The sequence below is a fragment of the Heloderma suspectum genome, chromosome 2, assembly GCF_057233095.1.
Source record: "Heloderma suspectum isolate Gila_16-S chromosome 2, 16-S_ref, whole genome shotgun sequence".
NCBI classification, from domain to species: domain Eukaryota; kingdom Metazoa; phylum Chordata; class Lepidosauria; order Squamata; family Helodermatidae; genus Heloderma; species Heloderma suspectum.
In genome coordinates this window covers 10,805,740-10,823,147 of record NC_139459.1, presented here as the reverse complement: position 1 = coordinate 10,823,147, position 17,408 = coordinate 10,805,740, and the positions used below count along the sequence as shown (strand labels likewise).

The 17,408-nt window shown below is 45.8% G+C and overlaps 1 protein-coding gene across 6 annotated transcripts in view; it reads right to left on the bottom strand.

Annotated features, from left to right (window-relative positions):
- The window catches only part of PIK3C3 (phosphatidylinositol 3-kinase catalytic subunit type 3), a 161,214-nt gene extending 153,564 nt beyond the window's left edge, over positions 1-7,650 (bottom strand). For all 6 annotated transcript variants that reach the window (XR_014787487.1, XR_014787488.1, XM_084832842.1 and 3 more), the window contains exons 1-2: positions 7,550-7,650; positions 3,085-3,273 (exon numbers count right to left, since the gene is read on the bottom strand). Coding sequence is in view for 4 of the 6 variants with exons in the window: in XM_084832842.1 (XP_084688968.1) it covers positions 3,085-3,273; positions 7,550-7,617 (257 nt within the window). In the remaining 2 variants the exon portion in view is untranslated. The remainder of the gene's footprint in view (positions 1-3,084; positions 3,274-7,549) is intronic.
- Positions 7,651-17,408: the final 9,758 nt, after the last annotated feature.

Sequence of the window (17,408 nt, the reverse complement as noted above, 5' to 3'; positions counted from 1 at the left end):
GTCCTCCCCTCTGAATGTTTGACATTTTTCATTTACAGCAGACTTCGCCAACCTGAACCATCCAGATGTGTTGCCCCACAACTCCCATCATCCTGACCACTGGCCATGGTGGTTGGGGCTCATTGGGAGTGGTAGTCCAACCATTTGGAGACACCCATGTTGGGGGAGGCTGCATAGGTCCTTTTCTCCTGGAAGCTCAAAGAGTCAGCCACCCCGCAGAAATACCGGTACATGGGGGACCCTACAAGATTTCCAACGAAGCCACAACATCTCCTCCACTCTCCAACCCTGAGCCAGATGTTGTGCAAGCGATTGAAAATAAAACTGCCCAGATAGTAATGCCCTTATACGACAGCCTCACATTTGGAACGCTGCATACAGTTTTGGGTATCACCGCTCAAGTTATTTATTTATTTATTTATTCATTCATTCATTCATTCATTCATTTCATTTCTATATCGCCCAATAGCTGAAGCGCTCTAGGCGGTATACAAAAATTAAAACCCAAAAGTATGCAGTAAAACAATATAAAATATGAATATATTAAAACCTCAATATAACAATACAACCAGAATAAAACCAGAATAAAACCTAGCAGCAATGCAGAGATTTAAAATACAGATTTAAAAGAGCAAAGCTAAAAGTCCAGAAAGCTAAAAGTTATAGCACTCAAAATGGTGGAGCAGAGGACAACCGAATCAAGGACAGGGTGGAACACATTACACACTTTGGGTTTTTAGTTTAGAGGGGGAAAGGTGACTAAGGAGAGGGAGAACATGATAGAAACGCATAAACTTATGTATGGTGTGGAGAATGCAGATAGGGAGAAGTTTTCTCTCTCCCACAAAATGCTAGAACTCAGGGTTACCCACAAAACTGATAAGCGGCATTCTGGGCAGCCAAAAAGCCTGCTTCTTCCCAACAGGCACTGGCCAGCAGCTTAGACAGCTTTAAAGGGGAATTAGATGAATTCACGGAGGAGGAGGTCTGTCAATGCCTACTAGGCACGATTTTACACACACACACACACACACACACACACACACATATATATATATATATATATATATATATAATTTATATATCACCCTTCAATAAAACCACTGAGGCAGTTTGCAGACAACCCCCACCCCCCAACCCAAGAAAAAATAAACCAAGGATACAAACATTTTCCTGGCACTGAGAAGATAGCAAGGTTGGTGCTATGGAAGCTTCCACAGGCGGGAGAAGCCTCTGTCTCTCTGGTCACCATCCCCCATGCCTCAGGGAAGGAATACCTTAATAAACAGGCATGTTTGTATGGGAACAGACATCCTTTCACGGTCACAGTCATGACAGCTATATGTAGTCTCCAGGTATCAGAGGCAGTGTGCCAGGGGCGCAGAACATTATTTGGGTGGGTGATTGGTGCCCACCAGGCCCTCCGTGGGCTGATGACATCAGTGGGAGGGGCCACTGACATCATCGCCCCCAACCCCTGGGCACTGTGGCCTTTCTGTGCCTTTCACAGCACCGAGAAAAAGACTTGGCCGAGGCTGGGTGGATCAGCTACTCCTCCCAGCACAAGCCGGGTCCCTGGTTTCACGTGGCACCTGGTGTCCCTGCTGGGGCCCACAAAAAGCAACTCTCAGATGGGACATAACTGCAGGGATTCATTTGTGATGTAACACCCTTCCCCTCATGATGTCAGGAGCGCGCTAGCGGCCTCTTTCAGTACACTCCAATAGCCAACTCAAGACACAGATGAAAGGATTCTTTTCAAGGCTTTAATCCTTTTACAACTTAATGACGCTTTCAGATGCCAATCACCAGTGACTAAGCAAGGAACAGCAGAGTAGCCTATGCTCTGAGTAGGCAGTTGATCCCCATTTGAAGGAGAGTCACTTGAAGACCCTGAACTTAAGGGCTAGGGAGAGATCCTCCCTCTTTCCTTTGGGTCCATGGGAGGCGGCCGTTGCTTGCGCGCCAAACAAGCGCTACGCCTCCTTTCCGCGCCCTCCATCGCTCATCGCTCCCTGTATCTGCGTCAAGCGTCTAGCAAGCCCCCCTCCCGCACTCTCTCACTGCCAGGGTCACTATCTATCCCAGGAATGCTGGCAGGAGGAATCTTTGCCAGCTGCTGTGCCTGTGAGGGATGAGCTGGCTCCTCTCCCACGGATTGCTGATCCTCCTCAGAATCAGAACTGCTCTGGGGTTCTATCGGCTCAGTTTCCACTCTGACACATGAGATTATTCTATCCTCACCACTCCTCTTTAATATTTATACACCATCAGGTACAAATTTTACCTCCCTATGATGTAATTTCTTAGAGCGAGTGTGAGGGGAAGGTGTACATCAATTTCAACCTTTCATCTACTTTTATTTTAATGCTGCCACCACCCTCCTCTCAGTGAGGAGAGAACCTTCAATTCCTGTATGTGCAGAATTGTACATTTACATTTGTACATTTGTAGTATAAGGCTTGCTTCTTCCGTAATTCCATTTAAACTTTTGTTGGTAAAGAATGAGGCCCAGAAAGGCGTGGTTTGAAAGAACCAAACAAAATAAGGCTTCATTTACAAGGTTTGTGAGGTTTCAAAGCTGCTCGAGTTGTTTATTGTTACATTGAGGTTTCAAGATTGTGTTATCTCCTTACCTACTCAATCCCTTCTAACATTAAGACTTTAATCTTAAAGAAATATACCTCCTTCCACCACCCAGTGGAATCTAACCTTCCTTCCTTCCTCTCTCTCTCTTGATCCCGCCTTCTCTTCCTCTTGCAAGGAACCCAAGGCAGCTTCCATGATCTTCCTCCTCTCCCTTTTATCTTCACAACAACAACCCTGTGAGGTGGGTTGGGCTGAGAGGCTGTGACTGGCCCAAAGTCACCCAGTGAGCTTCCATGGCTGAGTGGGGACTAGAACCCGGATCTCCTGGCTCCCAGTCCAACACCGTAGCCACTAAACCCCCCCCAGGCTAGAGCCCACCTGAGGTTGAGCAAAGAGGTTATGAGGTTAGAAAACATGTCAGTTTTCCCAGGGTCCGAGTAGCCTGCTGAGAAGCAGGGCAACTAACTATCCAAAACGTGGAGGAAAGGGACTTACTTCCACCTGGTGCTAAAAGCTTTGTAGGACGTCCGAACTGGAAGGGCAAGCGGCTTCCCCTCTGCAAAGACCTGGCAGGTCACGTACAAGTCAGAACAGGTCTCCTGATACAGCCCCGAGAACCTCAGCATGGGATTTTCCAGCACGGCTTTGTAGCTCTTCTGCTCTCTTTTCCCTTCCAAGCTTCCTCTAAAGAGGCAGGGTATAAAACAAGCCACACGTTTTTCGCATGTCCAGAGCTAAAGAAATTCATCTACTGAAGACAAAACTGTTATTATTAGGACACAATCCTATGCATGTTTAGACAGAAAACACACACACATAGGATTGTGCCCTTAAATAGCTTACGGTGGGCTTAGTTCTCATATGCCATAGATGAGGTGGTAAACTGGATTCTGGAATGCACCACCTCAGACCCCAGGTGAGGGCTCACATGACTGAATTGACAAAACAAGTGAGCAAGCAAGCAAACACTTGCACATAGAAAGCTAGCATTGCAGGGTAAAGGTTTTGTCTCCATTATTATCATCATCATCATCATCATCATTATCATTATTCATTAGATTTATATCCCACCTTTTTTCTTCTTGCAAGGAACCCAAGGTGGTGTACACAATCCTCCTCTCCATTTTACCCTCACAACAACAACAACCCTGTAAGGTAGATTGGGCTGAGAGTCTGTGATTGGCCCAAAGAACTGAGCTTTCATTTTTTATTTTATTTTATTTATAAAATTTATTAATCGCTCATCTAGCCGGTCACCCAGCCACTCTGGGCGATGTACAAGTATATAACAGAACACTTTAAAACAAAAAAAATTCTACAATAAAACACCCATATTTCTAAAAATACCCTTCTTGTTGTTGTTGTTCAGTCGTGTCCAACTCTTCGTGACCCCATGGACCACAGCACGCCAGGCCTTCCTGTCCTGCGCTCTCTCCTGGAGTGTGCTCAAATTCATATTCATTGCATCGGTGACGCTATCTAGCCATCTCATCCTCTGCCATTGCCGTCTCCTTTTTCCTTCAGTCTTTCCCAGCATCAGGGTCTTTTCCAGTGATTTTTCTCTTCGCATTAGGTGGCCAAAATATTTGAGCTTCAGCTTCAGGATCTGTCCTTCCAATGAGCACTCAGGGTTGATTTCCTTGAGGATTGACTGATTTGACCTCCTTGCAGTCCAGGGGACTCGTAACAGACTTCTCCAGCACCACAGTGCGAAAGCATCAATTCTTCAGCACTCAGCCTTCCTTACAGTCCAGCTCTCACAGCCATACTTTGCTACTGGGAAAACCATAGCTTTGATTAGACGGACCTTTGTCGGCAAGGTGATGTCTCTGCTTCTTACTATGCTGTCTAGGTTTGCTATAGCTTTCCTCCCAAGGAGCAAGCGTCTTTTAATTTCATGGCTACAGTCACCGTCTGCGGTGATCTTGGAGCCCAAGAAAGCAATATCTGTCACTGCTTCCATTTCTTCCCCTTCTATATGCCAGGAAGTGATAGGGCCAGATGCCATGATCTTAGTTTTTTTAATGTTGAGTTTCAAACCAGCTTTTGCACTCTCCTCTTTCACCCTCAACAAGAGGCTCTTTAGATCCTCTTCACTTTCTGCCATTAGGGTGGTATCGTCTGCATATCGGAGGTTGTTGATAATTCTCCCAGCAATCTTAATTCCGACTTCTGATTCATCCAACCCCGCATTTCTCATGATGTACTCTGCATATAAGTTAAATAAGCAGGGTGACAATATGCAGCCTTGTCGTACTCCTTTCCCAATTTTGAACAACTCGGTTGTTCCACGTCTGGTTCTTACTGTTGCTTCTTGACCCTCGTACAGGTTTCTCAGGAGACAGGTAAGGTGGTCTGGTACTCCCATCTCTTTAAGAATTTGCCACTGTTTGTTGTGATCCACACAATCAAAGGCTTTAGCGTAGTCAATGAAGCAGAAATAGACGTTTTTCTGGAATTCTCTTGCTTTCTCCACGATCCAGCAAATGTTGGCGATTTGATCTCTAATTCCTCTGCCTCTTCTAAACCCAGCTTGTACTTCCGGTAGTTCTCGGTTCGCATACTGCTGAAGCCTAGCTTGTAGGATTTTGAGCATCACCTTGCTGGCATGTGAAATGAGCGCAATTGTACAGTAGTTTGAACACTCTTTGGCATTGCCCTTCTTTGGAATTGGAATGTAAACTGACCTTTTCCAGTCTTGTGGCCACTGTTGAGTGTTCCACATTTGTTGGCATATCGAGTGCAGCACTTTAACAGCATCATCTTTTAGGATTTTAAATAGCTCAGCTGGAATACTGTCTTATCCACTAGCTTTGTTGTTAGTAATGCTTCCTAAGGCCCACTTGACTTCACTCTCTACGATGTCCGGCTCAAGTTCAGTGACCGCACTCTCATGGCTATCAGGGCCATTCAGATCTTTCCTGTATAGTTCTTCTGTGTATTCTTGCCACCTCTTCTTAATCTCATCTGCTTCTGTTAGGTCCCTGCCTTCTTTGTCCTTTATCATGCCTGTTTTTGCACAAAACGTTCCCTTGATATCTCTGATTTTCTTGAAGAGATCTCTAGTCTTTCCAATACCCTAACCCACCCCAAATGCCTGCCTGAACAACCACATTTTTAATGCACGGCGGAAGCTCGTTAAAGAGGGGGCACGGCGGAGTTCCCTAGGAGGGAGTTCCACAGAGCAGGGCCATCACAAAGAAGGCCTTCTTCCTCGTCCCCACCAGTCTAGCTGTCCTGGCTGATGGGACAGAGAGAAGGCCATCCAAGGCTGATCTTGTTAAGCGGCCTGTCTGGTGTTGCTGGAGGCGCTCCTTAAGATAGGCTGGGCTGGAACCATATAGGGTTTTAAAGGTCAAAACCAACACCTTGAATTTGGCCCGGAAAACAACTGGTAACCAGTGCAACTCCTTCAGCACTGGAGTGATGTGATCTCGCTGGAGGCTGCCTTTAATCCAGCTGCAGCTTCCGAACCATCTTCAAGGGTAACCCCACGTAGAGCGCATTACAGTAGTCTAAATGAGAGGAGACAAGGGCATGTACTACTGATGGGAGCAGATGGTTGGGAAGGTAGGGGCGCAGCCACCTTATCAGATGAAGTTGGAACAGTGCTGTCCGGCTCATAGCTGACACCTGAGCCTCCATGGACAGCTGGGAGTCCAAAATGACCCCCAGGCTGCGGACCTGGTCTTTCAAGGGTAGCCGTACCCCATTCAACACCAGGTCAACTTCCCCTAACCTCCTTTTGTCTCCCACCAAAAGTACCTCGGTCTTGTCAGGATTCAGCTTCAGCTTATTCCTCTCCATCCAGCCACTCACCATCCCCAGACATTTGGACAGGGATTCTACTGCCAACCTTGGTGAAGATTTGAATGAGAGGCAGAGCTGCGCATCATCCACATATTGATGACTCCACACGCCAAACCTCCTGATGATAGCCCCCAGCGGCTTCACATAGATTTTAAATAGCATCGGGGAGAGGATGGAACCCTGTGGCACCCCACAAGACTAGAACCCGGATCTCCGGACTCCCAGTCCAACACTCTAGCCACTACACCACACTGGCTCTCCAATATGCTTGTTTTCTACATGCAGGGAATTCTAGGAAACTGCAAACATGATAATTGTTGTTGTCTTTCGATAATGTATTTGCTTTGCATGACGTATGATGATGGAATTGCTTTGGGCTTCATTTTGGAGGTGAAAGCGGGTTACAAATAAATGACGACGACGACGATGATGATCAGTTAACCTGCAGGACAGAACCTCTAAGCTGTGGAAACTTCCCTGGAACATTCTGCCCCCTTTACATGTGCTATGGTACAAACAATAATAATAAGAAGAAGAAGATTGAGGAGGAGGAATAGTAATAATATATCATCAGCGTGACATGGCACCTTATAGAATTCCATAGGCCAAACTGGAGAGGTTCCTGCTCCCTATGCGCTTACAATCTAAAATCAACAGTGGAGACAAGAAGAAAAGCAATGCAATGCCGGCTAAGACGTATATGAAAAAGGGCATTACGGCTGGGAATACGGATTACGGGGATTCAGCCCTGCGAATCCACAGAAAGCGACAGATCCAGATCAAAGCCGCCCGACTTAGAAGCACTGCCTTGTCCCCCCTCTCCATGCCCTCCGAAGGCGCCGCCCCTCCCCATTTAAGCAGCTGGGGCTGATGGGAGCTGTAGTCCAAAATCCCGTCTGGAGGGCACAAGGATGGGGTGCGGGAGGCTGGCATACACGACGAGAGAGAGGGCCAGGGCGCCCTGGGCTTCCAAGCCAGGGAACCCCCGAAGGTTTCAGCCCTACGGGGCGCTCCCCATACCTGCTTCCCCCAAAGCAAGCTTGCAAGCAAGCCTGTGTGCGTGCATGCATTTTGCTCCGTGTGCGTGCGTGCATTTTGCTCCGTGTGCGTGCGTGCACGGCCCCACGCCCTTCGCTCCATGCCCACTCACATTTTGAGCTGCACATTAATGTCCAGGTCGCAGCTGTAAACATAACAGAACTTCTCCGCTTCCCCCATGGCGGCTGCTCCGGGAACCCTCCCTCCGCTCCCACCCTTCCGTCCCCGGCAGCTGATGCCTCCTCCGCGCCCCTCCCGCCGCGCGCCCCCGTCCCGCCAATCAGCCGCCGGCTGAGCTCGGCCGGCCGTCTGATTCGACCAGGCGCTTCCTCCGCCATCGTTCCAAAGGGCAAGCGCCGCCGCTCCGCGGAGAGGGGCTGGGTCCTGGACGGCAGGGCAGGGCCTCCTTTGCCCCGCACAAAGATGGCGGCCGCCGTGCACGGAGAAGATGGCTGCGCCCGAGGGGATGGAGCAAAGCAAGCATGGCGGCCCCCGTATAGGGCTCTTTCCGTACAGCCAAAGGAGGCTGGGCAGAGATGTGCAAAGCCGGGGCGATGATGAGGATGAGGATGAGGATGAGGATGATGTAAAACAGAATAAATATATAATAACTCACTGTTCCGGAACTTGGCGCCCCCTAGAGGTGTTGGACTACAAATTCCATCGCCCCCAGCACAAATACCCACGCTGGCTGTGGATGATGGGACTTGTAGTCCGGCCCCTCTGGGGGGTGCCAGGCCCATGGAGGCTGCAAATGAATGGATCTCAGTATGTTTCTGCATCTGTTTTATCTGCACAGCAAACCTAATGAGGAAACATAGATGCATCGTCCCAAATATGTCCCCTGCGGGATGTGACAGCACAAGGAGAGGAAAGCAAATACACGTAGACATTCTTCCTTTGTTTCCTCTGAAGGCGCAACCCTATGCATGTTTCAGACAAGAATAAGCCCTACAATCCCAGCATCCCCTAGCCAGCTGGCTAGGGGATGCTGGGAGTTGTAGGGCTTATTTCTGTCTAAATATGCGTCGGATTGCGCCCTAACTCTTTCTTCTTGTTACTCTTCTTCATCTTCACCTTCCTTTTTGTCGAAATTTAGGGCACAACCCTATCATCCTGTACATGTCAGAACTAAATCCTATTACGTTGAATGGGGTAAGTAGGTATAGGGTTGTTCTGTTAAGCTGACATCCTGTGCTCACTTACCTGGGAGCAGCTCCTATGGAATTCAGTAGGGCTTACTTGTGGGTAGACCTGCACAGGATTGTGCTGTTTTCCTTCTTTTTGATGAATGAATGCCATCTAATTTTTCTAAAGGCGCAATCCTATGCATGTTTAGACAGAAAAAAAACAACCCTACAACTCCCAGCATTGGCCAGCCATTTTTTCCCCTGTGTGAACAATTCCTGTGGAATTCTTGTAGATCACAAGCTGAATATGAGCCAACAATGTGATGTGCCTGCAAAAAAGGCAAATGTTATTTTCGGCTGCATTAATAGGAGTATAGCTTCCAAATCCCGGGAAGTGCTAGTTCCCCTCTACTCAGCACTGGTTAGGCCTCATCTGGAGTACTGTGTCCAGTTCTGGGCACACTACATTTTAAGAAGGATGCAGACAAACTGGAGAGGATTCAGAGGAGGGCAACAGAGATGATCAGGGGACTGGAAACAAAGCCCTATGAGGAGAGACTGAAAGAACTGGGCATGTTTAGCCTTGAGAAGAGAAGACTGAGGGGAGAAATGATCGCGCTCGCAAGTACTTGAAAGGTTGTCACAGAGAAGAAGGCCAGGATCTCGCTCTATCATCCCAGAGTGCAGGACACGGAATCATGGGCTCAAGTGACAGGAGGCCAGATTCCGGCTGAACATCAGGAGAAACATCCCGACTGTTAGAGCAATATGCCAGTGGAACCAGTTACCTAGGGAGGTGGTGGGCTCTCCCACACTGGAGGCATTCAAGACAAAGCTGGACAGCCATCTGTCGGGGATGCTGTGACTTGGATTCCTGCACTGAGCAGGGGGTTGGACTCGATGGTCTTACAGGCCCCTTCCAACCCTACGATTCTATGATTCTATAATAAACATACATACGATTGTGCCCAATTATAGTTCATATATGTTGTTATTTTTAGATATTAGTAATATATGCTCATTTAGAAATATTGGGGTTCTCCCACACATTAGGCTTTATACCTTTAACATGGTTAAAGCTGCACGACTGGAGATCCAGTGGTGCAGCGGTTAGAGTGCTGGACTGGGATGTGAGAGATCTGGGTTCTAATCCCCACTTAGCCATTAAATTCACGGAGTGACTCTCAGCCTCACCTACCTCACAGGGTTGTTGTCAGGATAAAATGGAGAGGAGGAGTACCATGTAAGTTGCCTTGGGATCCTTGCGAAAGGAAGAGAGGTGTAATATAAATGTAATTTAAATATATATATATAATAGTAATAATAGCAGGCAGAAATCCAGCAAGTGAAGTTCTTTTATTCATCACTGCAATGGGCAAAAGAAAGTTCATAACATACAGCACCCTGCTCGATCATCTTGTTTTATCCAAGATGTATTTCTCTTTAAAATACATGTATTATTTAAAACATTTAGATTCCACCTCTTCAATGAAGTGCTCAAGGACACTAACAACATCAAGTCTGATCAATAAACTCACGAAATTAGAACACGATAAGATACTAATTTTAAAACATGGAATACAAAGATTTGTACAGCCATTTGTCTCCCTCCTTCATGGGCAGGCTTAACAAATGTTTTCATTTGCCATCTAAAAGAAAGGAGGAGGGAAGGAAGACAGATTTTGTCTTTGTTGTTGTTGTTGTTCAGTCGTTCAGTCGTGTCCGACTCTTCGTGACCCCATGGACCATAGCACGCCAGGCCTTCCTGTCCTGCGCTCTCTCCCGGAGCGTGCTCAAGTTCATATTCATTGCATCCGTGATGCTATCTAGCCATCTCGTCCTCTGCCGTCCCCTTCTCCTTTTGCCTTCAGTCTTTCCCAGCATCAGGGTCTTTTCCAGGGAGTTTTCTCTTCGCATTAGGTGGCCAAAATATTGGAGCTTCAGCTTCATTATCTGTCCTTCCAAATTCCAAAGTCAGAAAGTTTACCTGTCTCTCTTCTGTGGCAGGGGAACACTGAAGCTAAAGTCACAGTGCATCTGAGCATATGCAGAGCAACCTCTTTAAAGACTGATACCTAGGCCACTCTGCACATGCTCTCAGGCACTGTACTCCTAGCTTCATGTTTAAAACATTTTCCTCTAGTCTCTCTCTTTGTGATCCTAGTATTTACATTATTCATTTCTTTACTCGCAGAGCCATTCATTTCCAGATTTTATCACTTTTAATAATCTTTTGAGAATGTTATTAAGGGGAAATAATCAGATTAAAACCACTGTTTCAAGCGTCTTAATCTAAATGCAAACTCACTTGCTCCTCTTTTGTGAAATCAAGTATTAGTATTCTACAAGGTAAGTAGTAGGCAACCGATTAATGGATGTTGCACTTCTCTAACAAAACAATTAATGCATTCTGGGATGGCCAAATACTGCACAAACCAGTAGTTGAAGATTACACTACTCAATAAAAAATAAATACTTCACTGAACACAGCACTGTCTGATTGTTAAACATTGCTCAACTGCAAGGTATAAGATAATGAATTCTTTACTCTAGTAGCTATTTTTACATTATAATGTGTAATACTGAATTACACTATAATGGAAAATTACCCTAACCATTGCACAGGCCCTAATTTCACAAATATATCATTACAGTCTCCTATTTTCCCAGCTAGTGAAACGTGTTCCGGGGTGACAGTGCTACTGGGTTTTTATTTCCTCTGGATGAGAGACCACAGAAGACATAGTGTCATTCTAACAATTGCTTTATTAACCAATGTACAAGAGGAATCTTTTGGAAGCAAGACTCCTAAAACAGAAGCAAAAAGATGAACTAAGATGTGACAAAGTTGTGACCGAGGTTTTGAGTTCATCAAAATACATCAGCTTGGAAAAAAAAATCCTGGGTGGGGGAAGAGATGTTACTGGGTAGGACAGCTACTAGTCCTGATGGCTATGTGCTACCTCCAGTACCAGAGACAGTGAGCCTATGTACACCAGTTGCTGGGGAACATGGGCGGGAGGGTGCTGCTGCACTCATGCCCTGCGTGTGGGTTCCCGGTCGACAGCTGGTTGACCACTGTGTGAAGAGAATGCTGGACTAGATGGACCCTTGGTCTGATCCAGCAGGGCTCTTCTTATGTTCTTATGTTAGGATGTAAAGTGCCACTGCAACATTTATATAGCACAATCCTATTCATGTCGCCTCAGAAGTAAGTCCCACTGAACTCAATGATGGTTAATGCTCAGAAGACATGTACAGGATTATGCTATGAGGCTGCAGTTCTAAATGCACTTACCAAAGACTATGTCCCATTCAATTCAGTAGCACTTGATTCTGGATAAACATTTTAGGATTACACCATTATGTACTATGCTAGCTAGGAGCTGTAACACTTTTTTCCTGTCTAAACATGCATAGGATTGGTCCCTAAGTTATCTTAGGATTCAAGTAAGGTGGCCATCTATCCTACTTTACAAAGGACAATCTTCTATTTGAAGGGGTGTCAGAGGACCACCATCTATTTGAAGGCGTGCTCTATTTGAAGGAGACTTCTGTTTGAAGGGTGTCAGGGTTCCCCTTATGATCTGGATTCCCTGAGCAACTCCTTAAGAAACTCTTCCCTCCTTAAAACTCTCCACCTTCCTTCCTTTAAACTTCCCCTTCCCAATAATGTAGGGTTTAGGCTACATTAGACATGGGGTGATTGGCACTTCAGACAACTGTTGTTAACCACAACAGTTTACTGGCAAATCAAAACAAGCAAATTACAACTAAAAGTATTTGCAGAATAAAGCTGAGTGATACTGAAGGAATTAACAGAAAATAAAGATTGCAAAAACGCAAGTTCCTCTACGCTAGCTGCACTTAGATTTCTCCTGGCTGCTTCTTCCTGTTCTCTCATCATGCTCTGCTCTTCCTCGACTCTGCTCTTAAAGCTCCAGTCTTTCTGACTCTCTCTTTTTACACCCTTCTTCCCCAAAACTGAAAGTACTGCTTCACACCTGAAGAAACGGTACTTAACTGGGGAAATGAAACTGAAACTTAACCAGGGAAATGAAACTACTCTTCTCAAGGATACCCCCTCCCAGCAAAGAACTCCAGGCTTCTAGGCCTGACCTTTTTCCTTGCCTCTGTAGGCCTCAAACCTTCATAAAGGGCTGTTTAGTCCAAGTCCCCCCTTCATGGATCACTGCCTTGTTGTGGCGAAGGGGCTTGTGTAACTCAGTGAAGCCATAAGCTATGCTGTGCAGGGCCACCCAAGACAGACAGGTCATGGTAGAGAGTTCTGACAAAATGTGGTCCACTGGAGAAGGAAATGGCAACCAACTCCAGTTTTCTTGCCAAGAAAACCCCATGGAACATATCACAAGGCTAAAAGATATGACACCGGAAGATGAGCCCCTCAGGTCGGAAGGTGTCCAATATACTACTGGGGAAGAGCAGAGCGAATTTCCAAGTAGCTCCAGAAAGAGTGAAGTGGCTGGGCCAAAGCCGAAAGGACACTCAGCTGTGGATGTGTCTGGTGGTGAAAAGAAAGTCTGATGCTGTAAAGAACAATATTGTTTAGGAACCTGGAATGTAAGATCAATGAATCAAGGTAAGCTGGAGGTGGTCAAACATGAGATGGCAAGACTGAACATCGACAGCTTGGGAATCAGCGAACTCAAATGGACAGGCATGGGCGAATTTAATTCAGGTGACCATCATATCTACTACTGTGGGCAAGAATCCCTTAGAAGAAATGGAGTAGCACTCATAGTCAACAAAAGGGTGGCAAAAGCAGTACTGAGGTACAATCTCAAAAATGATAGAATGATCTCAGTACGAATCCAAGGCAAACCATTCAACATCACAGTAATTCAAGTCTATGCCCCAACCACTGAGACTGAAGAAGTTGAGGTTGATCAGTTCTATGAAGACCTACAACACCTTCTAGAACTAAAACCAAAAAAAGATGTTCTCTTCATCATAGGGGATTGGAATGCTAAAATAGGAAGTCAAGAAATCACCGGGATAACAGGCAAGCATGGCCTTGGTGTACAAAATGAAGCAGGACAAAGGCTAATAGAGTTTTGCCAAGAGAACACACTGATCATAGCAAATACTCTTTTCCAACAGCACAAGAGGCGACTCTACACATGGACATCATCAGATGGTCAATATCGAAATCAGATTGATTATGTACTTTGCAGCCAAAGATAGAGAAGCTCCACGCAGTCAGTAAAAACAAGCCCTGGAGCTGACTGTGACTCAGATCACGAGCTGCTTGTTGCAAAATTTTGGCTTAAATTGAAGAACGTAGGGAAAACCACTAAACCATTCCGGTATGACCTAAATCAAATCCCTTATATACAGTGGAGGTGATGAATAGATTTAAGGGATTAGACCTGATAGACAGAGTGCCTGAGGAACTATGGACGGAGGTCTGTAACATTGTTCAGGAGGCAGCAACTCTATCCATCCCAAAGAAAAAGAAATGCAAGAAAGCCAAGTGGCTGTCTGATGATGAGGCTTTACAAGTAGCTGAGGAAAGAACAGAAGTGAAAAGCAAGGGAGAAAGGGGAAGATATATCCAACCGAATGCAGAGTTCCAGAGAATAAGAAGGAGAGACAAGAAGGCCTTCTTAAATGAACAATGCAAAGAAATCGAGGAAAGCAATAGAATGGGAAAGACTAGGGATCTCTTCAAGAAAATTGGAGATCTCAAGGGAACGTTTTGTGCAAAGACGGGCATGATAAAGGACAAAGAAGGCAGGGACCTAACAGAAGCAGATGAGATTAAGAAGAGGTGGAAAGAATATACAGAAGAACTATACAGGAAAGATCTGAATGGCCCTGATAGCCATGAGAGTGCGGTCACTGAACTTGAGCCGGACATCGTAGAGCGTGAAGTCAAGTGGGCCTTAGGAAGCATTACTAACAACAAAGCTAGTGGATAAGACAGTATTCCAGCTGAGCTATTTAAGATCCTAAAAGATGATGCTGTTAAAGTGCTGCACTCAATATGCCAACAAATGTGGAACACTCAACAGTGGCCACAAGACTGGAAAAGGTCAGTTTACATTCCAATTCCAAAGAAGGGCAATGCCAAAGAGTGTTCAAACTACCATACAATTGCGCTCATTTCACATGCCAGCAAGGTTATGCTCAAAATCCTACAAGCTAGGCTTCAGCAGCATGTGAACCGAGAACTACTGGATGTACAAGCTGAGTTTCGAAGAGGCCGAGAAACTACAGATCAAATCGCCAACATTGGCTGGATCATGGAGAAAGCAAGAGAATTCCAGAAAAACATCTATTTCTGCTTCATTGACTACGATATAGCCTTTGATTGTGTGGATCACAACAAACTGTGGCAAATTCTGAAAGAGATGGGAGTACCAGACCACCTTACCTATCTCCTGAGAAACCTGTACGAGGGTCAAGAAGCAACAGTAAGAACCGGACATGGAACAACCGATTGGTTCAAAATTGGGAAAGGAGTACGACAAGGCTGCATATTGTCACCCTGCTTATTTAATTTATATGCAGAGTACATCATGAGAAACGCTGGGTTGGATGAATCACAGGTCGGAATTAAGATTGCTGGGAGAATTATCAACAACCTCCGATATGCAGACGATACCACCCTAATGGCAGAAAGCGAAGAGGATCTAAAGAGCCTCTTGTTGAGGGTGAAAGTGGAGAGTGCAGAAGCTGGTTTGAAACACAACATTAAAAAAACGAAGATCATGGCATCTGGCCCATCACTTCCTGGCATATCGAAGGGGAAGAAATGGAAGCAGTGACAGATTTTATTTTCTTGGGCTGCAAGATCACTGCAGACGGTGACTGTAGCCATGAAATTAAAAGACGCTTGCTCCTTGGGAGGAAAGCTATGGCAAACCTAGACAGCATAGTAAAAAGCAGAGACATCACCTTGCTAACAAAGATTCATATAATCAAAGCTATGGTTTTCCCATTAGCAACGTATGGCTATGAGAGCTGGACTATAAGGAAGGCTGAGCGCTGAAGAACTGATGCCTTCCAACTGTGGTGCTGGAGAAGACTCTTACGAGTCCCCTGTACTGCAAGGAGTTCAAATCAGTCCATCCTAAAGGAAATCAACCCTGAGTGCTCATTGGAAGGACAGATACTGAAGCTGAAGCTCAAATATTTTGGCCACCTAATGCAAAGAGAAAACTCCCTGGAAAAGACCCTGATGCTGGGAAAGATTGAATGCAAAAAGAGAAGGGGACGGCAGAGGATGAGATGGCTAGATAGCATCACCGATGCAATGAACATGAACTTGAGCACACTCCGGGAGAGAGCGCAGGACAGGAAGGCCTGTAGGGTCACAAAGAGTTGGACACAACTTAACGACTGAACAACAACAAAGTCCAAGTCCAGTTTGAAGATACAGAACCATAAGAAAGGAGAGCAGAGGCTTTGTAATTTCCCATCTCCTTAGCACTCTGGCTGGACAACAGACTGAGAAGACATACAGGGTCTCCTGGTCACGTCCTTTCAAACTGGTGGGATGTGTTGTTTTTCTATTTAATTAGAGTAATTATCTCTAAGTTTGCATTATTACATATAAATTAGCATGTGCACATTTTAACCATGGGTCCTCTTTCATCCTTTTTTGTTGGTGATGCATTTTCTCTTTTTTGGCGATGCATCAGTGTCCACCCTAGATTTGAGCCATTATGCTGTGGTTTCCATACTGATTATGCTTACTCACATCCCTTTTGATAGGGGTTCGTCACACAGAGCTTTTATCCTGCTGTTGAGATGGCTCTGTCACGGAAATTTGTGGGCTCTTTAGATGACACCGTTACCCTCCAGGGTGTCTCCCGCCATTTCCCCCAGCCTATCCTGTGTTTTTCCCAAATGCAAAAAAAAAAACATTTTTCCTAGCCCACGGAACAGGAGCGCCATGACCTCCATGTGAAATTCTCCCATTGCAGTAGAAGCCGCTCTGTCCGCTTGCTGTGGGAGTTTGTTTTCGGTTGCTGGGGGCACGGTCAGGATGACAAAGGCATTGAGGATGGAAGTGGGGTTGCTCATTTGACCCGAGCACATTTCACAGGTGCGAGGGCAAGAATTTCCTGCCGATTGCATCTCCTGCCTGTGCATTTCTCAATCCGAGGGAGAAGAATGTAAAATGCCTCCCTGCAATGAAGGGAGACACACCTGGTCCCCCATCCCACCAAGCTCAGAAGCAATATCCTCTGTTGTTTCAGAGCACCCTATTAAGTTCAATGGGGCTTACTCCCAAGTAAGTGTGCTGAGGGTTGCAGACTTACAGAGTGATCTTATGTCTACTCAGAAGTAAGTCCCATTGAGTTCAGTGCGGCTTACTCCCAAGTAAGTGTGCCCAAGATTGCAGACTTACGGCACAATCTTACATTTTATGTCTACTCAGAAGTAAGTCAGAGGTTTCCTGGGGGCTGCAAGAAAACAGTACAGCAGAAGTTAAGCTATGAAAACAGGACACACACCTCTCCTTTGCACGCATGTCAGGGAGGGAGGAAGGCACTCCCTCAGTTCAAACCTCATGGCTGCCATGTAAAGAAGCCCTACCTAATCCCGCAAAGAAACCGAAAGCAGAAAGCTCAGGAAAGGATGTGGGTGTTTGCGGGGGTTTTGCTTAATGTAGAAACACCCATAGGATGTGATGGAACGAACTGTGGATGAATTTCAGCTTGATCCTACACCAGGCCTGACCAAATGTCACACAAACACACACACCCTGCAAAATGTAGACCACTAGCTATAAATGGCAACCTAATGGGCTTGATAAACCTAACAGTGCTGCCTGAATGGGGCTAAAAAAACAAGGACAAACAAACAAAG